Source organism: Lissotriton helveticus, chromosome 11 (genome assembly GCF_964261635.1).
Source record: "Lissotriton helveticus chromosome 11, aLisHel1.1, whole genome shotgun sequence".
Classification (NCBI taxonomy): Eukaryota; Metazoa; Chordata; class Amphibia; order Caudata; family Salamandridae; genus Lissotriton; species Lissotriton helveticus.
In genome coordinates this window covers 929,765,660-929,790,921 of record NC_136072.1, presented here as the reverse complement: position 1 = coordinate 929,790,921, position 25,262 = coordinate 929,765,660, and the positions used below count along the sequence as shown (strand labels likewise).

Here is a 25,262-nt window from a genome sequence, read left to right as displayed (position 1 = left end):
AGATATGAATTTCACAAGGCAGAGTCTCAGCGATGACTGAGGGAGCGGCAGAGAGAGGAGAACTATATATGCCATTTGTTAGCCCCAAGTCTATCCTTACTAACTCTCATCTCCGAGGCCATGAGAAGTGAGAGGCAGGAACAGAAAGTGCCCTTGTCAGTTTCTGTAGGTTCCACTCCTTGCCTGTTATGTACCCTCAACCAAGAAGTTGACCAGGGGTAAAAAATTAGATGGTGGGTCAAACCTTTTATGCCATCAAAGTGGTGATCACAGTGGCTTCTCTACGCCTTAATAGTTTGGCCAAAATACGTCTATGAAAAGGAGGGTGAGTAATGTTACATAGATAGGAAAGAGCAAGAGGATAAGCAGAGGGAAAGAAACAAATATTGGAAATACCATAGTCTGACAACAAAGATGGGAAAACATTGCAAAGATGAGAGACTTGTGAGATACATAAAAGAAGAATGGATGGAGCTTAAGGGGATATGTCGGAAAAAAGTGCATGCATGCTCACCTCTGGAGGGTTCCAATTTGTCACAATGTTATCAGCATCCATATGCTTCCGGAACTCGACGTGCTGGTGAAGCAGAGAATACAAAGTGAGAATAAATGCAGATCCCTGTGGCTCTGTGCTTCATTCCCTCATCTGGGTGTAATAGGGAGATTAGTGAGGGGCATCCTCCCCACCTTCTAGTACTCCTGTCCTGGAACAAGAGAGCTCTTCTAGTGCACTTTAACCCTGTCCTGACTTACTCCTAAACAGACAAAGTGGCTAGATGAAGCGATACAAGACCATTTTACCATTTTTCAACACATGGAGCCATCTTTCGCTACTAACTGTGATTGGAACATGAAAACTGGGTGAAAGGCATCTCAATCCTTCACAACAATACAGATCTAGACAGTATATGTCACTCAAAAATGCATCATGTTGTACCATTCCTTGCAAAGTCAAGTGGGTACATCCGTAGTCGACTTTAGTTCCAAACTATTATCTTCGATTACCAGTTGGTACAGAGATCGCTTCATCAGTCTTACAGTGCACCTCAGCATCTCACTTGCATCACCACCTGCTATTCGAGTACTTGCACCAAAGACACAGATAAGCCAGAATGCTCAAGGCAACAATGTCTGAATCCTCTTTAATCTCGGTGCCATGAACTCTCCAACACCTTGTTTATGAATCACAATCCAGCTGTGCTCCAACACAATCTAATAATGGTCCACATAGCACACTTCATAACTTCGTAGTATCTGATAATGTAGATAACAGGTTGAGAAATAATACAATAAAACTGCTAACCTTTCTCTCCCTCCCCTTTTATCCGATCTGAGGAGGTACCACACTTGGGGCAGCCCGGGACATTCCTTTTCATCGCATGCCTCTAGATAAACCCAATAGGGCAGATTTCACAATCTCTTTAGATAAGGGTAGTATTGGGTATCATTTCTTCATCCCGCTTGGCACACAGTTGGCATGAGTTAAAGACAAAGGGAGAGCATGAAGATCAGGATAAAAGGATTATATGTGGCTTTGAAATTCCCAGCTTATAAGGATGTGTTTTATTGATTTGTTTGCTGCCAAGGACCGAAGTCCAATCTTCCAATATCTCACCTTACGCAGCATGGCCTCCGCTTTCTGCAGATTGAAACTTCTAGCTGAAATATAAGAATAGAGATTACAATCTGGATAACAGCAGCTTCTTAGACTTTGCACTGGTCAATGCCAACAAAGCATCTATCTTCAATTACCCTAATTTCCAATTTATTAGCCAGCGCTCGCTCTTTGCCAACCGGCAATCATGATTAAATCCCATGCTTCATGCTACCTCGGCCAGGCAGCAAGCCCAGGGCTAATGTGAATAGACCCATAGAAGAATGAATGCACTATTTATGAGCAAATCACCTACAATTATGTGTTTAATTGAGCCCGTAACAGCAGTAACAGCTCCCCAACAACATACAAATACAGTTAGCTACAGAAAACTGCCCAAACAACTTTCAACACCATCCACACAGTGTTAGCTGCTACACATTATAACCCAAAAGAACACCCACCACCACCCAATAGAAGTTAACACCTAAAAGCAGTACCCCCAAGTAACATCAATACATCACCTACCAGGTGTTCGCTGATGGAAATAACATAGAAAAACAATCTTTATTAGCTTCCAGAAACTACACCCTGAAGTTACCACTATTCAACACTAAGCAACCCTTACTAACTGCTAGAAACAGTACCACGATGTAGCCTAACACCAAGCAACCCTTATTAGTTTTTGCAACTATCTTATGAAATAACCCTAACGCCAAGAAAATGTAGTTAACTTTTGCATGCTATGCCCAACCGGGTCCTGCCAGTACAAGGTATTAAATCAAACTTGGTAGATAAACAGCATACACCCTGGAAGCAACTGAACACACCAGTAGTACATGGCGTGGACGCCACAGGGGCACTCACCAGTACACAGCTCTAAAGCCACAGACAGTGGCATCATTATACAGCTTGGAAATCTCACGGGGTACAGGCCCGCACATGGCATGGAAGAAGAAAAGGCTTCTTGCATGGAATACTAGTTCTCAGTCATAACAATCTTTGATGACTCTAAAGGGAGACTGAGATATTTAGTATCCATGGATATCAGCAAAGATACTATGGTGGAGAAATAAGGAGTTCCTGTCTTCACATGACCAAAGGACAGAGGAACACACATCAGCATGCAGAATGCTGATGGAGACACCAGGTGCTGAAAACGCATATCTTGAAAGTAAGGCAGCACTCCCAGTACAATTAGAACAATAGAGCATATGCTTTGGAATCCAAAAAAGCACCTAGCGGCACATAGCCTGGAAGCTATACATGATTCCACCAAAACATATAGTACAAGAACAAGGGGTGCTGCCAGTAGACGCCATGCAAGTGATATAATAAACATATAGCACGCTCCCCAGTTGCAATAGAGGCACAACCAGCCCTTGAAATATATTTTCAGTATCGCTTTGCTATCCACATTTCTGAAAGTTGCCTTGCTGTCAAAACTCTAACTACTGGACTAGTAGTCACTAAAGGTCCAAATAGCACATTTCCTGGAAGCCAACGGGAACAAGCCCCTCCCTATACACAACAATAAAGTCATTGAGGAGCTGCTAACATGCGATCTGGGTGTCACTTGAGACGCCCATCAACACAGGATCTTGAGGAATCAATGCTAAGGCTGACAATACCAAGTCTGGAGGCCACAACAGCGTTCTCTAACATGCAGTCTTAACATTACAGGCATAACCGTCAATCATTTAGTCTGAAAACCACAGGGTCAACAACAGAGCACAGAGTGACAATCACAGACGGGGCTACAAGTACAAGGTCTTAAAGCCAATAGAGAAATTATACCACTTGCTACCTATAAACATCAAGTGACCAGCAATACATGCCTTGATGCCATAATGCGGTTCTTGCCCAGGCAGATGGTTCAAATCACAGGGGCCTGCCAGCATGCAGAACTTATGTTACAGGGCGTGGAAGCTTACTACCTGGAAACCAGTAGAAGAGTGCTTCCACGAGTCATTAAATGGTTGCTATGGGTCTGCATACTTACTTGCCACAAAGAGTTAAGGAAGAATCACGCCACAAATTGTGACACTCTCAATGCACTTTATAACACTATGTAATTATGCATGCACATTACTGGACAATCATTCTTCCATCTTTAATTTTCTCCTTGCTAGCTTGGGAAAATATCTTAAATCCTGCAGGTTTCATATCTGATTTGATCTCTCGATTTTAATTTCTGCATGTTTCACATCTGATTTGATCTCTCGCATCTCAGGTCTACATCGCAATAGCTTATCAAAAAGAGCACAATGGAAATCAACGAATTATTAGGTCAATGGGCGTGGCTTGGCCAGCTGCAAGATGGCCGCACTCTGAGTGGGCTCTGCCGGCCAAGCATAGTAATCCTGAATAATCCTGCAGATATCTACACTATACCTGCTATCCTGCAACGGATTCGGTCTCGGCGGCCTGTGGGAAACAGGTTGCTCTTCCTCCCGCTCTCCACCGCTTTCTAGGGGCATAGAACTCTGCCCGACTGCCCGCGCTGAGGGGTCTCCTCGAGGCGGCCGGATGCCTGCGCCTCCTCCACCCCTGCCCTGCGACGATCTGGCGGCAGGCAGAGCTACAGCGGCATCCTCACAGATTGGGGCCCGGTGAGTGGCGTGCATGTGGCGGCTCTCTCTGGCGGGGCTGGGGGTCCGTGGGGCTGCACCGTCTGGTCCGGTGCGTGGCGGCCAGGGCGTTTGCAGTGTCGGTAGGCCTCTGACGCCTGGTGCCCGGGATGAGAGCGGCGGGCCCCCCACGACTCCCTGCTAGGGGGCCTGCCCTGGTCCGCGATCCATCGCCTCCTGCCAGCCACCAGAGCGCTATTCCCCCCAGCTGCGGCACTCACAGTATATCGGCCTGTTTTTCACCTGATACAAAAGGGGATGATGGACGGAGCGTTTGAGCAAATCAAACACTCACCCCCAGTCAACTGATCCGGGTTTAATCCATCACCATTCTTTAGCTCACTCCGTCACCCCAGTTCAGACATGGCCATATGCTAATCAGTCTGACCCTGTGCCTCGTGGGAACAGTCCAGCCCGAACTGCCAAAGCCATGTCTTCCCTGGACTGGAAACAAGCATCCTGGGACTGGTTTCTGGCATTTCACCCGTCATCAGCCAGGCTAGCTTGAATCCAGTGGCAAAATGAGCTAGGGACTCACCTCTGAGCATACCCTGCCAACTTAGAGCGAACAAAGCGATACAAAAGGGGATGACGGATGGAGCGGTTGAGCAAATCAAACACTCACCCCCAGTCAACTGATCCGTGTTTAATCCATCACTGTTCCCTTGAGGCACAGGGTCAGACTGATTTGCATATGGCCATGTCTGAACTGGGGTGGCAGTGTGGGCTAAAGAACGGTGATGGATTAAACCCGGATCAGTTGACTGGGGGTGAGTGTTTGATTTGCTCAAACGCTCCGTCCATCATCCCCTTTTGTATCGCTTTGTTCGCTCTAAGTTGGCAGGGTATGCTCAGGTGGCCATGTACAATGAGTCTTTTGACACTGACCTATTCCCGCCATCTTTGCGTGAGGCGTTGATTACCTTGCTTCTTAAACCTGACAAGCCAGCCGACCGCCGCGACTCCTACCGCCCTCTTTCACTTATAAACATACATAACAAAATCTTTGCTAAACGGATTGCCTCCCGTCTTCTTCTACTAATGACCACCATCGCACTCCCCGATCAATCTGGTTTCATTCCTGGTAGGGCAACCTCACATAATCTTGTACCATTTTCTCTATCCTGCATCAAATAATCCTAATCTACCGGCGGTGGCTGCCCTTCTCGACGCCACTAAGGCGTTCGATATGCTGGAGTGGCCTTTCTTATTTTACATCCTACAGCTTATGGATTTCATCGACATCTTCTGCGTAAGGTGAAACTCCGGTATACCGATCCATCGGCGCGTCTCCGCATTAATGGTCAGGTTTCTGACCCCATTAGTATTGCCCGTGGCCCACGACAGGGGTGCCTGTTATCGCCCATGCTTTTTGCCATCGCGATGGAGCCCCTGGCCGCCTGGCTCCAGCAGCACCATACTCACAGAGGTATTGGATTCTCGTCCCGCTCCCTACTCATCTCAATGTACGCGGACGATGTTACCCTATATGTCCGCCATCCTCAGGATAACCTTAGCTCCCTGGTCCGGGAAATCATATGTTTTGGCGGGCTTTCGGGCATCCAGGTGAATTGGAGCAAGTCCGTTCTATTCCCCTTGACCAATGCCACTGTTCCATTCCCACCTGATTTTCCGTTTGTGTGGGCATCCAGCCCCACGCGCTACTTGGGCATATGGTTAAGTAGGGATTTGGACGAACTGTGGAGGTCAAACTTCGGACAGGCGGTGAATTGGCTTGAATCCAGGATCCCCTTGTGGAGCCAACTGCCGCTTTCTCTGGAGGCCGCATCGCAATTGCCAAAATGGTTGTCCTTCCTAAATTTCTTTATCTATTCTTAAACATCCCCATATTTGATATATTGGCTGGCAATTAGTATTGGTTTATAAAGCTGAACAGTCTTTTCACAGTGCTTGCTCCCAAAAAGCAGGATATGCAGAGGAGATGGCAAGTGAAGTAGTAGAGAGTGAGAGCAGCTACAGTGAGATTATCTCATGCTGTACTGGGTCCATTACCAGAGTTCATAATGACTGAGTTTACCGCTCAAATCAACGATATGCCATTTTCTGCAGAGAGCAAGGCCAACCCAGCCTTCCATCCTTAGGAGGTCAGTAAACCAGCTACCTTTAAAGTGGCAACACCCGTTATTTACAGCACTTAGAAACATCTGAATAAGTTATGGTAAGGAGAAAAGGGCAAGATGAATTTTAGGTTGGAAGGGGTAGATTTTGAGATCGCTTTTGAAGGTGCTCTAGGAAGAAATGGGTCACAAGAATTGAAGAGTACTCACATTTTTGGGCACTCGAAGGGACGTGGACCTTCATCAGGGCAGAGGTTGAGGATCAAAAGAAATACGGAGATGGTACAAGGATGACATTGGACATGAAGTAGTTGGCCCATTGCGCTTGGCAAAATAGAAGCCATGAAGCAAGTACATCAAAGGAATGAGAAATATGTTGAGAACCTACAGCAAATCCTGTAGGTTGTTGCCAGTCAAGTAGCTGTATGCGGGGGCTCTTCTCGGGAGGCTAATGAGGGTAAAGGTCTCAAGGGTTTAGTAGTGTAGTGAGTAGGGCGCAGACCCATGAGGAATCTGTTCAGTTTGTTGAAGACTAGACTGTGAAAGAGTATTGCCTGGGTGAAAGGTGAGGTGAAGGAATGATGCTGTAGCAACAGAAGAAACATTGCTTGGAATCAATTAGTGAAGGCATGTGAACCTTTAGGGCTTAAATACCTAGCTAAGGTTAATTGCCATATATAAATAAGGAGCATAGACTTGTACTAGGGGCAGAGCTCAGCTCAGTCTTTCCATTTGGAAATGTAATCCTACAGTTTAGAGACAACTCAAATTAACATTAGTAAGTGTGAAGCTAATCAGTTTACAGCACCTGGAAGATCATACTTTAGCAGCTAAGAATGTGAAACCCATGATGTTGCAGGCCACATGGAGCACATTTTAGCATCAGTGAGTGATGTATCCATTGGGCTGCAGTACTGAGAACATTTTTCTGTGTGGAAGGGTATGCGGCACCCATGAAACTGTAGCCCTGAGGAGCTTTCCCTGCTCTAGGGAGTACAGTAACACATTTGCTAAATCCTTGGGCTTCATGCTGAATAAGAATGTCTATCTTGAATCCCACCTAAACCCCTTAACAAAAATGGCGCACAACTCCAAATTCTTTTTTTTATGTGGAATTAAACAGTTCTTACCCAATAAAGATTTTAAACACGTGATCTAATCTCTAGTTTTTGAAGATTATAAAATGTCAATTCCTTACTTAAATACCAAGGTTACATCCCACCCCCCTGAAAGCAACACTCCATGCTGCAGCTAGCCTAGTCAATCACCAATCCTGACTTCCCTGAATTGGCTACTCGTCGAAGCTAGAAGCATTTTTTTTTTTTTACTTGTCTTTTATTCAATATCTCACAGATTGTACATTACATGTTGTAATTTCAGGCTACTAGGCGAGGAAAAATAAATCACAGATTACCTTACACATCAGGCAAGTATTTGCAGGATATCATCATGTACTCAATGTTCGCCCGAGTGCTCGGCTCACAAGCGTCATTGCTGAGCATACATCACCATGCATGTGACAACTTCCATGGACATTGATAATGCACATTAAGAAATGTAACGAAGGATGGGGTACTCTGTGGATGGTCTGTGTAAACGCGGATGCGGTATGAGTGGTACCTTCCTCCATATTCTGTGGGAATGCCCTGAGGTGGCTGCATTTTGGTCCCGAATACATGCCACCATGGAACGGGTCACGGGGGTTTCACTCCTACTAGAGGCTAGACGCTGTCTCCTTAATGTATGGGAGCCGAATGATTATAACACGGCACAGATCAGTTGGGCGACCCTAGGTAACATGATTGCGAAAAGGGACATTGTGCAGTTATGGGGTTCCACAGACCGCCCACAATATCGGCTTGGAAGGAAAACATGGACTGGTGCATGTTCAGAGAAAAGACGGTGTACTTGTCACGGGGTAGACCCAAGAAATGGAGCAGAATTTGGTCTCAATGGAATACTTATCGTGGGAATGCATGTACTCCCCCTCAGGACTTTACCCTTAACATCTCCTTGTCTCCCAAGATGACATTCCAAGTCTTCACACGTTAATTATACATTCTGCGCGGTTTCCTCGCTACCCCCCCCCGTAATTGATGTTTAATGTATTGTATGCTTAAGATATGGAACTAATCCCCGTGACCTCATGTTTCCCAAAAGTGACTCTTGCCTTGTGAAGTGTACTATGTTGTTTGTTTTTTGATTTTCAATAAAAACTTTAAAAAAAAAAGAAATGTAACGAATAAAAAAACAAAAGAAACCAGAAGCATTCTTAAACCGACGAGCTTTATCCATGAAACTCTCCATTTTGAGACCAAATCTAGCTAACAATTTGGTGGACAAAAGCAATTACGTACCACAGACATCTTTATGCTTCAATTCAAATCCATTACAAATATTGTCCATACTTCTGTAACCCCCTTGCTTACTGCGTACCTTTCCACATAAGAGCCTTTAACGGCTCCCCTAGGCGATTTTCAATGATGTGGGTGTATTCCATCCTTGTACAGGGGTAATGATCATCATTTGATGTTGATATCGACAGTGTAATTTCTATGCAGTGCTGTGTGGCATCATCTGGGTCTTATTCTTGCTATACAAAACACAAATAAATACATAGTAGGTGTAGGAACTGGTGGAGGTTTGTCTTGTGTAAGGAAGTATTAAACCCTTCCACAACACAATACTGGGGATGCTTGGCTGGTGTAGGAGACGGTAGGAGCCATGGGTGCGCAGTACTGGCACCACTATATATGGTGCAAAAAATGGTGGGACCCATTAAGGTAAAGTAAACGAGGAGCAGTGTCTGGTATGATAAAATGTACTAGGCAAGATGTTGCAGTAGTGGGGGAGCTCTCTATCACATAAAACACTGTACGGTCTCGTAGGGCTGTGGTACTGGAGGCTCTGCATCTGCTGTAAAGATTTGTGGGACCTAATGTGGAATATGACTGTGAGGCCGGTGTCTAGAATAATTGGCTCCATAGGGTTGCAGGTCTGGGAAAGCTATGCATTCTGTAAGAACTTGTGGGATCCACTGGAGTGCAACAGTGGGGAAGCTGATTCTGATATAAATAAGTGTACAGCCATTGGTGCTGAAGTACTGTTAGAGCTCTGTCTCGTGAAAGGCAGAGTAGAACAATATATTTAGGATGTGTTACTGAGCTCTGCCTCTTGTAAAGGAGTATTTTAAGATCCAGGTAAGCGCTTAAAGGAAATGCGATTGGATGATGAGAAGAACATTTTTTATTGCACATGGAACGGAGTATAACTGGTAGAAATAGAGAAGTAACACAACAAAACACCAGTCAGCATTCATCCAATTCCCAGCTGACAATATCCACTCAATCTATATTTTAGCATTTACCACCATTCTACATTCCACACCCCCTTACTCATGCATCATCATCCACTCAACAAACCCACATTTCAAGCCAATACCACAGAGTGAGACACATGGGGTGAACTGCTGGGAAGCAATGATGTTGTAAAGAATGGTGAGATGCATTGGGTGCAATAACTAGGGAGCTAAGTCTGTTGTAAGGGATGGTCATGCTCAAGGGTGTGCATTTGGTTGTAGTACGATGGGCGCTTTGGCTGTTCTATGGGACTCTGAAATCTATGTAAGCTGCAGTACAATGGGAGCTATGGCCTGTGTAAGGGAGTGTGGAACTCACGAGGCTGCAGCACCTGAAAACTGTGGCTGGTTTAAGGAAGTGTGGCACCAATGAAAATGTAGTACTAGGGAGATACGTCTGGTGTAAGTAAATCTGGACCTATGAAAATGCAGTACCAGGGAGCACTATCTGGGGTAAGGGAGTTTGGAAACCATGAATATGTAGTGCTGGGGAGCAACACCTAGTGTAACGAAGTGTGGAACTCATGAAGATGCAGTACTGTGGAGCTCTGTCTCTGTGAGGAAGTGTGGGTTCCATAATATTGCAGTGCTGTGGAACCAAAACAAGGCAAGCGAAGAGGAGAGTGTGGGTCATCACTATGAGCAGCTAACAATGTCATTGTGTAGATGCTGTTGGTAAAGGTAGGTCTTTGGCTTCTTCCTGAAGGCGAGATTGTCGTAGAACCCCCATGATCTCAGCTCGAGTTACATTACAAAAGGTTGCTCGCCTGTCAGACATGAAGCTCATCCTCTGTAGGCCCAGGTTTCTTGTTTTCTGATAAATGCTATCTCGGACTGCAGAGACCTTTGACTTTCCACAGTCACCTTAACTTGAACATCTTGCAGGGAGTTGGATAGGTCATTGTGCTAGAGATAAGGGGGAATGAAGCTTATCTCTGGGAGATAGTCTGCACTGCTGCGCCCTCCAACCTTTAAACTCTCCTGACAGACTCCATGTCCTATTCCTTCGAGCTGATACAACTCCAACCCCACCCCTCCAACACATACACACATATCACCGTTCTTTCCCTCCAATGCTTACCTCTGAGCCATCGCAGAAGGTAATAATCGTCCTGGCCTGGGAGTCCGGGCAGCACATCCTTGATATTCTCACGGAACTAAGGAGACAGAAAGTGCAGCAGGCGGTTTAATGTGCAGAAAGTGATGTCGAAGATTACACAATGTACAGCCAGAACAACATCAGAAAATCCGATTATTGTCAGGGTATCGCAGCATAAGGTGCTCAAAATAGGGGTGCTAGGGGTGTTGGAGCACCACTAAAAATCACCATGCAGGAGTTCAGAAGATGAACGTGCAATAAAGAGGCCTTTAAGTTTTGCTTGTATCTTGACACAGAAGTAAAATGTTAGGATGTCTTCTATAAACTGCTGGTTATTCTTTTAACATGGAGATCGGTGTTTGCATTTCTTTCTCCGACTGCAAAGCCAGTGGATTTTGCACCATGATTTAATAGATTTGCGACGGGGTGCTGCCAAATGCAGCATTGTCTGAATATCACAACCATACCACTCTCCTGCTGAATGGACGTGGCTCATTTGCTACACTTGTTCTTTGCGTAAAGCTTGAATTTTTCACAATCCCAATGACTTCAGGGACATAACACTGATGGAAGCACCCCCACTCTTGAACATTGATCAAGCACCCCTAGATCAGAGTCCCATGGTCCCTGCTTCAGATGGCACACACAGCTTTCACCCATCGCGCTGTGAAGGTCATTGCCAGACAGCACTGTCAGACAGCTTTCACACTGTTGAACCACCCCTTGCTAGAGACAATGCACGCACACACACACACCTTTGACAATCTTTTTCCCTCTCTATCTCTCTCTCTCTTTCTCCATCTCTCTCTCTCTCCCACCCTCTCGGAGAGCACCTGCCACTTATTACCAAACACACTCACACAGTTTTCCGACGGTCTGAGGACCCCGCCTACAGATAGTGCATGAGCACACACATCGCTTTAATAACAGAGGCTTATCAAGGCAGAGGTACACTGCAGACAAGACCCGACCGGACCATCATATCTGCCCTGCATGGAGGGTTGAGAGCAGTAGGGCGATAGGAGGTGGACCACAGCATGTCAGTTATAGTAGCATACTAACTTGCTATGCCTTTCGTGTGCCACCAGGTCATAAGCAAAATATGAGCCAGACTAGGGTTTTAGGCAGAGACCAGGGGGTCTTGGTCGCAAACCCCTGATCAGAATTGGCCACTCGGCCTAGGAAGAGCAGGCAAAATCTGCTCATGTTCAGGTGTAATCGTGCTCATCTAGTATAAAATGTAGAGAGCAGCAGTAAGTATACCCACCCTGAAAAGGTTTGTATAGGTATCTCCTCGTCTCACCATCTGGAGTAATGGCGTGACCTACTATGATTACACCCATTTAGTGCAAACATGCTCGGTGAACGTAAAGCACACTGTATCATGGCGCTGAGCCGGTGTATGCACCTAGCACTGCCTTGGGTAGGTTGATTATTTAAAAGGCCAGGTCTTAAGCTTCTGGTGGAATTCAAGAACAGAGGACGAGACTCTGAGGATGAGTCTGGCTGCGGAGTTCGGCATGGTTTGTAGTTTTCTGGTGATCTTTGCATAGTGGGTGTTTCCATAGTCGAATTATCTGGTGACAAGGGCGTCAGAGATGTTTTTTCTGGTGTTGCTTGATAGCCATCTTCCGGAGCATCTTCAGTGTGTGGTAGCAGGATGAAGTGATGGCGTTCACTTTTTTTAACGTTTATTTATCACGTTTTACATGAATACAGCTTAAGCATGCAAGTAGCAATGAGATGTGCAAGCAATTCTGTTACACAGTTGATGTTCTGCTCAAGTGTTAGAACTCACCAGAATAAATCAACAAACAACATAGGCTCTCTGTCCACTCTTTGTTCGTGTAAGGGGGCCTGGGAGGTGAAGGGTAATAGGGTGTAAGGGTGGTAGTGGGAGGTAGGCTCATCAATGGTGGGTCGTGGGCGACCTGGCTTTGCGGTGGGATGGGGGCGGAGTACTCTCGATTTACCCCAGTCTTATGTATTCGGAGCATAGGTTGGGGGTCAGATAGGGTGTGGGAATCAACTGCAGGGTCCCTGGGAGGATTGGACAATCCCCATGGCTTGGGGCTGGGGTCCTACATCTGCGGAATAGGAGGAGAAGTCTGAGGGTGACTCGGTCAGCCAACAAGTGATGCCTCCAGTCTTGGGCCATTATGCGGCGATACAGATCCCTGGCTTCCTCATGGTGAAGGACCACCAAATCAGCCTTTGCCCTTCGGCTAAAGGTGCTCGCCCAATGTTCTGGACGAGGTGGGGTTGGAAGAGTCCAGCATGTTGTGACCATTTTCTTGGCCAGGATGAGGGCCAGATCCAGGATACGTGCTGCTACTTTTTGTTTGAGTAGTCTTGCATAGATGCCCAGGGCCCCTGCCTCCCATTAAGTAATGCCTGCGATACTGTGACTTGTTCCATGTGGGATAATATTGTGTTCTAGTAATGTCGTATCTGTGGGCAGTCCCTCAGAAATTGTCTTAGCTCTGCTCCAGGGGTGCTGCACCTGACACAAGTATTAGTGCCATCTTGAAATATGTGGGCCAGTCATTTAGGGGAGAGGTATGTCCTATGAAGAATGTATAATTAGTTCAACTTCACATGAGCATCATGTGACACCATAATTTATCGTTAAGTGGTCTATCAAAATCCTTTTCCCAGGTGTCTCTCAGGGGTCTCAACGATGTCTGTTTGTGTGCAATTATAGCCTTATCAAGCCAGCTAATTAGTTTATGAACATTGCCCATTGCGAGTATTGTTTCTGAAGTTGATTTGCATCTACTTAGGTCTTGTATGCTGCCCAAATGTTACCCACAGCGACTTTTTGGGCGGTGTAAATGAGGAATTGAAGTTGGGGAGAGGATACTGTTCAGTCAGGGTATCGAATTACATTAATTGGCTGTTCTGAAACAGGGCCATTTGCTATACAGCCCAGTCTCTTCCGATATTTGCATTTGTTGACTTGAGCGGTGTCCCCCCTCCCCCCCATTGGTAATCCGTTCAGAGGAACAGTAGGTACCTGGGACGTTTGGGGGTTGGTTAGAAGGAACGCTTGCATTGGACAAGAGAAAGCTACTGCCGAAGGAGAGAGGCGTCCAGTGGTGATTGGGTGCTAGGGTACAGGAGCCTGAGGAGAGCCTCATGAGTCAAAGGAGGGCTGGCCAAGTCCATGTCCTCTAGAAATCGGTCCACCAACTGTATGTAAGCCATTGTAATTGGTCAGCCAAGCAGTAATATTCAAAATTAGAAGCCCCGACAGCCCCCTGCTCCAATGGGAGTTGGAGTTTATGTGACATCCTTCAGTATAAGAAGGGATCGCCTGTGTACAAAGATACTGCATGGGGGACATCCAGTAGGTGAATTTGCCACTACCCCAACCCCACCATTAACCCCCTCTCCACGGCCCGTGCCATGGCTGCCAGTGGCTCCATTGCCAGGGTGAAGAGGAGAGGCTAGATAGGGCAGCTCTGTTTTGCACCTTGCCTGACTGGGATGGAGCTGGAAAGGCCCCCCCCCCCCCCAAAATTAGTTCTAGTTGTTTGTGGTGGAGGAGGCATACAGCAAGTGGATTAACTTGGTAATCTAGGGGCCAAAGTCAAACATTTGCCAGGACTAAAATAAATAGTCCCAGGTGAGGGAGTTGAATGCTTTATGAATACCGAGCACTAATGCAGTTGCTTGGGCCATGTGGTTTACACTGCATCCATTATACGGTACAAGTGTTGGATACACACAGAGTTATTCCACGTTGGGACAAACCCACTTTGATACTTGCGGATCAATGGTGGTAATATCTGTTGTACTCCCTTGGCCAAAATAGTGCTCGGAATTTTGTTGTCCATATTTAATAATGCAATAGGGCGATAGGAAACAACATCTAAGGGGTCTTTCCCGGGTTTTAAGAATGACACATAGGAGGCATTCTTTAGTGTGGAAGGGAGGCTCCCCGAGGCCAGTGCAGTATAATTGAAGCAATTTGGGGGCTAGAGTGCCTTGAAAAGCTTTACAATTCCGGCCGGCCCAGGCGAGTTGCCAGTAGACAAGCTGTTATTATTGTCTTCACCTCCTGAAATATAAGGGGAAATAAAGATCCCCCATTCTACCAGAGAGATGTGGGGAGGGATATCGGCTCTAAGAATGTATCAAGGTCAGCGGCTGAGGCCTTCAGAGGGGGTCGGTGTAGATCTGCGTAGTATGAGGTGAAGGCAGAATATATTGCCTGTTGTGCAAGAAGATGGGGGCCATCCGGGTCTTGGAGTGTTGTCAATGGCGGCAACTTAGTCTCCCTTTGGCCAACCACGCTAACAGTCTGCTGGGATGGTCACCCTCTGAATATATTCTAGTGGAATATGCCGCAAAGTCTAAGCTGCGGAGGCGCCCTAAAAGTCGAACCTCCTTTTCTCGTCATGGACTCGAAGCTGGAAGGAGTTGAGAGTTCATGGCCATTCACCTTTCTGTTTGTATATAGTCTTGCTCAGCAGGGTCTGGGTTTTAAAGGAGTATGGGCTTGACTCTGATCAGCGTCTGTATATACTCTGCACAGAATACCAACTTGAAGGCCTCCCAATATGCTGCTGGGGGAAGAAGCTGTGCCTCACTTGCATTTGAAAAAAAGTCCTGAACCGTGCAGGCTGGGGCATCACAGAATGGTGTTTCCTCAAGGGTAGAGTGTTGCAATCACCAGGTCAGAATTGGGATGCTGGCCTTCCCTACTGCTGACCTTGTAAAAGGGGGCTGTGGTAGGAGAGTTCATGCGTAGGTAATCCAGGGAGGTAATAAAGCAGACTATACAATCCAGGCGTGCATAGACCTTATGAACTGGGGAATGAAAGGAGTAAAGTTTGGCACCTGGGTTTTGATGATGCACCTCTCAAAGCCCATTGTTGTAGCCACAGCTTCAAACTTCTAGTCGTGGTAACCGTAGGAAGTGGCGGGTAAGATTGATCCAGAATAGGGTGCAATACTGTATTAAATCCCCTCCCAAAAGCCAACGGACATGTGCCCATTTAGCTAGACTGAGGGATAATTGCTGTAAAAACGGAATTGCTCTGTTGGGGCATATGTGTTTCCTAAAAGTATGAGGCTACCGTTAAGGGATGCTTCAAGAAGGACAGATCTGCCCTTCGGGTCCATCTCTGGTGACCATATCCCAACTGGGATCCCCACTCGCACCCATATGCACTCGCACCTGGCTTGAATGAGCTTGGTATCACGCCCTTCAGCCAGTCCCATGCCTTGGATGGTTGTATGAAGATGACTGACTTGTTGTCTCATTTAACTTTTAATGTGGAGGTAAAGAGGAAGGTGTACTGACGGCCCAGGTCTCGGTCTTTTTAAAAAAAATATATCTTTATTCTGTTATTAACAACAATTCTTCTTCCCCCCTCCATCCCCCCCCACCCCCCTTCCCGGTCAGACAAGTATACTTACAGTTACATTAATTAATCATACCTTTCGATGGTTGTAATTCCTGAATACATTAGCTTCAAAAGAAAACAAGGATACACCCACATCTGATTCAACTAGAACCTTGAATTCATTTACGTAGAGCCTTGAGATTGGCACCATTCTATTAGAGGGGTCCAAATTTGTAATCCTCTTTTACGTCGCCTTCTGCCCTTCCGTTTAAAGATGGCAATTTCAATATTTGAGATGGCAAGTAATCTGGCTAACCATTGTTGGAATGAGGGGGCAGCAGCGTTCAGCCACGATGAGGCCATGCACAACCTGAAAACAGCCATAGCTCTGAAAATAAGTTCATGACCCATTCTAGAATTGCTAGGATCTGCTGCTCCTAGTAAAATAACATCGCTAGATAGAACTGTCGTACTATGCAGAACTGTAGTTAGAAATTTCCCTATCTCTTGTTTGATAGATGTTAATCCTTCACAAGTGGAGAAAATATGTACACAGTCAGCATTATAGAGCATATATCTAGGACAGCACGTGCTCTTGCCACTTCCCCACTTAGCTATTTTATCATGTGTATTATACAGAAAAAAACAGGTTTTAAAAAATTGTGCTTGCAGTTTGGTTGACATGAGAATTGTTTGTGACATTAAATAAGCATAATTAAACTCATCATTTGATATTACCAGGCATTAGTGTTTCTACTAGATTGATTTTTTCAAACCACCCCTACCTTTCGTGACAAAAAGTCTCTAATTTGAAGGTACTTAAAAAAGTCCTGCCAATCCAGTCCAAAATTACTTTTTAATTCTTCAAAGAAATAAATCCCAACAGAGGAAAGGAGGCAACCTATTTGGACAATTCCCGCATCATGCCATTTGTGTATATAACTGTCATTAAAAATTTCCAGAAGAACTGGATTATTCTTTAAGCGAGTATAGAAAGACAGTCTCCCTATACCAAGCATTTTTCTAACAGACTTCCATACCTTGAATACACTGTATAATGTTTTAAATGTAACCTTTTTGTGGCAACAGTCGTGCAGATGTCGCCAAAGATAGCCTCTGCTCTCACGCCGAAAAGTAATTGAAAAATAGATGGCGTGTAGTCCTCTCTCTCTTCACCTTTCCCGTTATTTTGTAATAGCTCATTACTATAGAATAGCACGGTTGCCCAATAATACGCCTTTAGGTTTGGGAGAGCTAATCCGCCTCTATCTTTGGGAAGAGTGAGGAACTTATAGGCCCCGAGGTTGTGAATATGCCCAAATAAAGCTTGAGAACATCCGTTCTATTGATTTGAACCAGGAAGATGAAAATTCTACGCAAATCGCTCTAAACATATACAGAATTTTAAGAAAAAAGACCATTTTAATTGCATTCACTCTTCCAATGATAGAGAGGTGTAAATTGTCTAGGCGTTGGAGGTCTTTCTGCATTGCAACAGTCATTGGTTTCAGATTTAAACTAACCAGATTTTCGAGACCCAATGTAATGAAGACTCCTAAATATGTAGCTTGTTCCACAACTCGAGCATCCCTCATTTCGCTTTTCCTATTTAGCACAATCTGTGTTTTTCCCTTATTAAATGCGTAGCCGGACACATCACCGAATTGCCTTGCCTCCCTTTCAATAGCAAGCATGGCCGTGTTTGGATCGGATGTCACAATTGCGATATCATCCACATAGGCCAGCGATTTGGTGGCATAGTCCTGTGACATTATGGGTTTAATTTCTCCGTCGTCTTCTAATCTGCGGATAAAAGGATCTATATAGATTGCGAAGAGCAACGGCGAGCAAGGGCAGTCCTGCCGTGTTCCACGCAATATTATCAGTTCTTCAGTTAAACTACCATTTACCATAACTACAGCCCTGGGATTCACATACAGTTTTTGGACTGCCTGTATATAACCTTCCTTTATCCACATTCTGGACATTGCTGCCCACAGGAAGTGCCTGGAGACCCTAGCGAAAGCTTTCTCTGCATCGAGCTGAATTAGCGCCATAGGGTCTCCTGTAACATCCATGCCATCAAACAAAGTGATCACTCGCTGGATGTGATTAATAGTGGATCTGCCTGGCACGAAGCCATGTTGGCTTTGAGCAATCACTTTGTGAATAATAGGAGCAATTCTGTTGGACAGGACTTTCTAATAAATGTTGGAATCCGAGTTAATGAGGGTAATGGGAAGATATGAGCCAAGCTGCTCCAGGGGTTTATTCTTTTGAGGAAAAATGACTATTTTTGCCCGCAACCAAGAATTTGGGGGATGGCCACCTTTGAAGATGTGTATGATAAGATCTATCAAGATACTTTTAATTTGATCCAGAAAGGAAGCATAGAACTCTGATGGGATGCAATCCAACCCCGTTGCTTTCCCTTTTGGCAGATCTTTGATTATGCTTACGATTTCGTCTACTGTGGGGGTTTCCTCTAAGAGATTTGCATCCCCGTCCTCAAACTTCACATTGCCAGACTTATCTAGGTATTCCTTGTTAGAAATGGGATCTCTGGCTGGCCAAGGCTTGCGCCAAAGTCAGTCAGAGACCACCACTTCCACGTCAGGGCAAGGGAGTTACACACCAAGATAACCCCTGCTCACCCCCTTGGTAACGTGACACGTGCAGTAAGGCTAAACCCGGAGGCAATGTGAGTTAAGCGTTTGCGCGTGCACCCAGCAACAACACCCAAGGCCCACCACAAAGGAAACTCCACACAAGGTTATGTATAAAAATAGCCTTTGTATTACACCAAACACATTAGATAAAAACACACATCCTTTACAATGTGCCAACAGGCACGGGCAGAATTTACAGGAGATATGTACAGGACAGGGCCACATGGACCACTGTCAGGAATATGCACTTTTAGATTTCAGAATACTTGTTAAAAATGAGCACTTGTTACCTAGAATATAAAATTACTGTAGCAGAAAATATAACATAAAGCACACATCCAGTAATCACTGGTAACAGGTAAGTACCACCTACGCAACCCTAATCACCTTAGGAGAATATTACGCAGGGAACCAAGACCTCACTAGCAACACCTGTACTAGGAGAAAAACAACCACCTAAGTATCACCAGACATTTAGGGGTATAGGCATAGGAACATTTTACACATGATGCATCCTAACATTCAGAGGTGTAGGAGAAAAACACATGAGGCAGAAATATACCTTCAGCGGTGCAGCTAGGAACAATTGCGCAGAGATCACATTAGGCCAAAACCAGTGGCTGTCTCAAATGTCAGGGGCCTAAACATAGCAGCTGCCCACTAAGTGCTGGGCAGCTGGGGAGACAATGGGTTGGAGCCTCGTGGGCTCACGAGCAAACTGTGGGGCAAGTGGGAGCCTCGGGGCTCCGAATCAACAAATGTTCCCCCTGAGCTCTAACAACGAAATGCCGCCTTTTGGAGCCTCTCAGGCTCGTTAAACAACTAGGCCCCTGCGCCTCTCTGGCTCGGAATAAACACTTGAGGCGCTCTGTAGCCTCTCGGGTTTCGTCACCAAATCTGCCCCCAGAGCCCTCGTGGGCTCGAAATCACCATGCGCCCAGAAGCCTCGTGGGCTTTAAGAAATGCCCCCAATCGTTGGAGTCCCCCACTGGGGACTCTGAAAACAATAGCCCCTCTGTTGGAGCGCTGGGGCTCAGAAGAAATGCCCCTAGGAGCCTCGCTGGGCTCTAAAACAAATGTGGCCCCGGATGCTGGAGTCCCACTTGGGGGACCTCGAGGCAGGAAATGCCCTGGGAGCCTCGGGGCTCCTAAATTACAAAAGCCCCTGTTTGTTGGAGTCCCTCGCTGGGGGACTCGAAGACACCGACTGCCCCTGTAGGTGTCCCCGGAACAAAGATAGCCCAAGCGGGAGGGGCGGGCACCGGCAATGTGCCCCGACGCCCTCCTCCCTTCACACGCACACCAGGGCCCCACTCACCGGCTTCTCTGCTTCCTGGGCGGACCCTGGCGGCGGGGCTCTCTTGGACGTACCTCCTCACCGGCTGCTGGCAGAAGTCCGGGGCTCTCCCTGCACTCGGGAGCCCCTGGCAGGAACGGTAGGATGCTTCCGGCTGTCCCGCAGTCCCGCCCCTAGCCTGCCTGACTTCCTGTGCTGAGGGCAGCCAATGGCAGCGCGGCCCTTGGTAGGGAGGCGGGCACAGCACCTCGTTATCGATCTCCGGCATTGAATAATCATCAAATAAACGGGGCAAATGCCGGGTGGGCACTGGCTGAGAACAAAAGCGCTCCCAAGCGCTAGGCAGAATAAAGCGCTCTCAAGCGCTAGGCAAAAATCCAGCGCTTCCAGGCACTAGGGTCCCAAAAGTCCAGGGACCAGCACAAAGTCCTTCAGGAGGTGGGGGGGGGCAAGGCTGGGCCAGAGCCAGCTCACAGGGTCCTCCTAGGCAGGGAGGCAATCCCCAGTGGCGGTCCTCCTGGCGCCCAGCAGCAGCCCCCCTCAGGAAAAGGATCCAGGAAGAGAACATTTTGCAAGGGGACACAGCCCCTTTTTATACATCAAATCCCTTTGTCTCAGGGTGCAGGGTGGGGGAAAAACCAGTCGCAGCTGGTTTTGGAGTACTTTGTTTTCCTCAGCCACCCTTTCCATTCACTAGGCAGGCTAGGGTCATTAGACGCACCACAGGGGGCGGAGCCAGCATTGTGTGGGGAAAGCCCAGCCCTATTCAGGTCCCAGGTGCACCACTCCCTAACATCACACATGCTAATCTCTCCACTCACCACTGGGGCAGACCCATCCAGACTCCTGGAGCCAGGCTCACCAGCCAGCTCCAGCCAATCACACGCAAGCACACTCACTGCACACGCTCACCCATGTCTAGAAGTGGCACTTCCACACTAGACACATTCATGCCGCACACATCATTGCGCATCATTCAATCACACGAGTCCGCACATACCAGACTCGAGCCTGCACACCCCACGCCTCAGGAACTACCAGGGACACATACATTCCCCATGCATTCCTATGGGAGGGCAGGCCTATCTCACCACACGCACTCAGAGTGCGCACGCACTTTCCACTGGGACACAGTGAAAGTGCGCAGAAACCAAAAATCACCATCACCAGGTCACCATCAAAAGCAAAAGGTTTAGGGGTTAATTTGCCAGAAGGGCCAAGTCCAACATTCTTCAATACTTGCCTGGTCAGCTCCCCCTGTTTCCCTGTATAAATCTCGATAAAACCACCAAAAGCCTTCTCTTATGAGTTCAGGGACAGATACTCCATCTCCCTGAGAATCATGGATTTCACGAACCAAATTTGAAGAGGCCTGTTGCTTCATACGAACGGCTAGCTGGTGCCCGATTTGCTCGTTGACTTCATATAGCTTCTCCTTTTGAGAGAATGCTTTTTTAATCGCTTTATCAGTGAAGATATTCATAATTAGAGCCTTGGCAATTGCCACTTGGTTCTGTATTTTTGCTATTTCTTCTTTCGCGCCCGGAATATTTTCAGTTGTCACTCTTATTAAACCTTTCTTGGCCATCCTCAAGTTTTCTTGCAGCCCCTGCATAGCTTCCCTGGCTGGTTTATTAGCTTTCAAGGAGTATTGCAAGGTCTCCCCTCGGATCCCGGCTTTTACCGCATCCCGCACTACTTCAATTGAAGTGCTCCCCTCATTGTCTGTTAAAAAATTGGGAATCCACTCTCTCATGTGGCTGTAATAATTATCATCTAAGAGCAAGGATTTCTCAAAGGTCCGTGAGCTGGGTGTGCCTTTTTGGTTTCAATTTCTACGGAACAGATTAGTGGATTATGATCCGATAGGATTCGGGGAAGTTTCTTCATTTGGCATTTCGTTTTTATCGAGTTAGACATCAATATATAGTCCAATCTTACATGGGTAAGATGTGGAATGGAAAAAAATGTGAACCCTGGATCATCAGGCTTGAAGGTCTCCCAGCCATCCACTAGCCCATGCATGCAACACATTTGTCTCAGTGCTTTAAATACTTTGGGTTTACGGTCAACATAGTGCCAACCATATTTTAAGAACCAGTTATTTGGAAGGTTGATGTTGAGATCCCCGCAAATCATTAAAGGTAAGGGGCAATGCGTAAGTTCGTTTGAGATCTCATCAAAAACTGACGGATCATCGCTGTTACTACCATAAATTGCACATAGTGTCATCTTTTGCCTATTCCCATACTGGCATTCTGTAATTGCCCAGCGACCAAATTTGTCTGCCTTAGAGTGACTAAAAACAAACCCGCTTCCCCTGGCTAGAATAGCAACTCCCCATACCCTAGCTCCTTGTGTTGTGGCACAAATCAACCTATACCCTAATGTTTTTAAAATGTGCGTTTGTGAGCCCTCGATGTGTGTTTCTTGTAAACAAACAATATTTGTGCCCCAAGCCTGTAGACCTACTGCAACCGTTTGCCTTTTTTTATATCATTTAGGCCACAGATATTCATTGATAATACTCTTTACAGACCCATCTTCCTAGTTTGGGTGCCCCATATATATATAACCAAAACCTTGCAAATATTGAAACTGGGTATTACCAACATACCTAATTTGTTTGTACCGTTATTTGCATTTTAGAGCAACCTGTCTGACCCGTACCCCCCACCCCCCTCTCCCGCACCCCCCCCCCACCCTCCACCACCTTTGGAGGTTACCTGGCCAAGCCAGGATTTTAAACACAAATCGAGGGGAGGGCCATCGCTGGTTCCACCAAGCTGCACAGCCATATCGCAGTATGAATCCAATGAATTAAATTAGACTATTATTTTAACTCCCTTTTATCTATATGTTTATCCTCTTGTTTCTCATCCTTTTTTTCCTTTTGTTCATTCAATTCGTTTTAACCATACCGTTGCTTTTACAAAGATTTTAGAAAAAGCTTCAAGGCACAGGTTGATTCCACATGTCATAATGTTTATTTAAAAGAACCCAATGCATTTCGGGAAAAAATCCTTCGTCAGGGGCATCTAAAATATAATATAAACAAAATTGTATTAAATCCATCATAATTCTCAATATCATTATAATATGCATTTAGGACCAACAACATATGTTTGTTATTATTCTAAAATGCATACGAGAACTCCAGTGCATATACCTGCTTATTCACATGTCAAATTATCATTATTTGCACTTGGAAAATTTCCGATTAAACACCCATTTCACCATCCGCATTTCAACTATTATTGAGTATGCTGTGTAGCCTATTTTCCTTTTGTCTGACTTTCCCCTCTATTTTTTAAGGCGATATTACTAATTCCATAATGCACCAAAAACTCTCATTCCAAACGCGCTTACCGTGACATGTGCTTTTATTCCAATAAAACCATTCCGAAAATCGCTCTACTGTTATAGCATGTTCCTGTTATTCGAACGTGCCTCAGCACGAAGAATGTGTTTAAATGAAAGTTGCTTCTCTCGGAAAAGCCTCTTTGCATGTTTCCCCCACCCTACTTAATTACCGACAGGTGATTAATTGGCGTCTGCCCAAAACTAAACCTCGGACTGAACCACTAATGTGATCCTTCCTCCTTGTGCTTATGCTTACACAACTATATATCCCAACATGCATTATGCTGCATTTCAATCGAGTAACTATCTTAAACGTACATTGTTGCTCAAGTGCTTTAATAACATTAATAAAAGGCAGGAATCCCCACAAGTCCAATTCCCCTCCTTGACAAATCGAATCACGTAGAATTAAAACAGTAAATCTTCATGGCAGTGTTTTATAAATGTTAATTTTTTCGTTTTTTTGTTTTGTCTGACTGCCTGTGGACTCCTATGTCCGTGATCTTGTCAAGACAGGGAACACAACTCCTGTGCCAATAACCATTGATTGCTCTCTTTATAGCTCCAGTTTTTTTTCTTCTTGCTTTCCTTTATTTATATTTAACATTTCCATGTCCATTAACTTTCGTCCTGGGTGCAATCTCATCAAATTGAGACGAAGTGTTCATGTAATGAAATTGGGGGTGCACAGCCATATCGCAGTATGAATCCAATGAATTAAATTAGACTACAATTTTAACTCCCTTTTATCTATATGTTTATCCTCTTGTTTCTCATCCTTTTTTTTCCTTTTGTTCATTCAATTCGTTTTATCCATACCGTTGCTTTTACAAAGATATTAGAAAAAGCTTCAAGGCACAGGTTGATTCCACATGTCATAATGTTTATTTAAAAGAACCCAATGCATTTCGGGAAAAAATCCCCTCGTTAGGGGCATCTAAAATATAATATACACAACTTTGTATTAAAACCATCATCATTCTCAATATCATTATAATATGCATTTAGGACCAACAACATATGTTTGTTATTATTCTAAAATGCATAAGAGAACTCCAGTGCATATAACTATGCTTATTCACATGTCAAATATTATGTTTTGAATGCAGCGCAAAGAGGCGAAGCGCATAACAAGTTTGCACGCCGATAAAGTTGATTCAGTTTAAAACTGGACAAAAAAGCAAAAAGGAAGGGGTGCATCTCACCGCCCCCAATTTCAAGCCAGGATTTTGACATCCGACGTGCAGAGCCCGGCGAGCACGCCCCCTAAAGAAAAAAAAGCATAACCTCTGGTAGCAGTCACCCCAAAAGACACAAAGTTCCTTAATGACCAACAAGAAAAAATAAATCAAAAACAACAAAAGATGGAAAAAAGAATTCAGCAGATGAAAGAGCTCCTAAGCATTATTGCAAGCCTACATTTTCCACATATTACTCAAGCATTATCTAAGCATGATTAGCAAATTGCCACAAGGAAACCCTAAATATGCATTTTTGAGCTTATTGTCTACATTATTTATGACCAGAAAGTTCCTCTAGGTACTTTTCCGCTTGAATTTCAGAAACAAAGCTGCATGTGGCCCCTTTATATACAATTTTCAGCCTGGCCGGATTTTGTAAGTACACCTCGGCCCCTTGTTTCTGAAATGGTTCTAAAAGATGCCGGAGACTCCACCTGTGCTCTACTGTGGCGTGTGCGAAATCGGGTCTGGTGAAGAAGGTTATCCAGTCAAAGGTTGGTTTCTTTATGGGTCTGGCCAGGTCAAAAAGGAGTTTGGCGGAGTAGAAAATTATCAAAAAATAAAAGCATGGCACGAGGG

The 25,262-nt window shown here is 45.5% G+C and overlaps 1 protein-coding gene across 2 annotated transcripts in view; it reads right to left on the bottom strand.

The window, feature by feature from the left end:
• The window catches only part of LOC144792296 (SEC14-like protein 2), a 418,489-nt gene that overhangs the window by 315,445 nt on the left and 77,782 nt on the right, over nt 1-25,262 (bottom strand). The window contains exons 1-4 of one of the 2 annotated variants that reach the window (XM_078667244.1): nt 23,449-23,564; nt 10,742-10,817; nt 1,616-1,659; nt 515-577 (exon numbers count right to left, since the gene is read on the bottom strand). In XM_078667244.1, the coding sequence (XP_078523370.1) occupies nt 515-577; nt 1,616-1,627 (75 nt within the window). In that variant the 5' untranslated portion in view covers nt 1,628-1,659; nt 10,742-10,817; nt 23,449-23,564. Of the gene's footprint in view, nt 1-514; nt 578-1,615; nt 1,660-10,741; nt 10,818-23,448; nt 23,565-25,262 lie in introns of those variants that run through there. The other variant, XM_078667243.1, reaches the window with a different exon arrangement.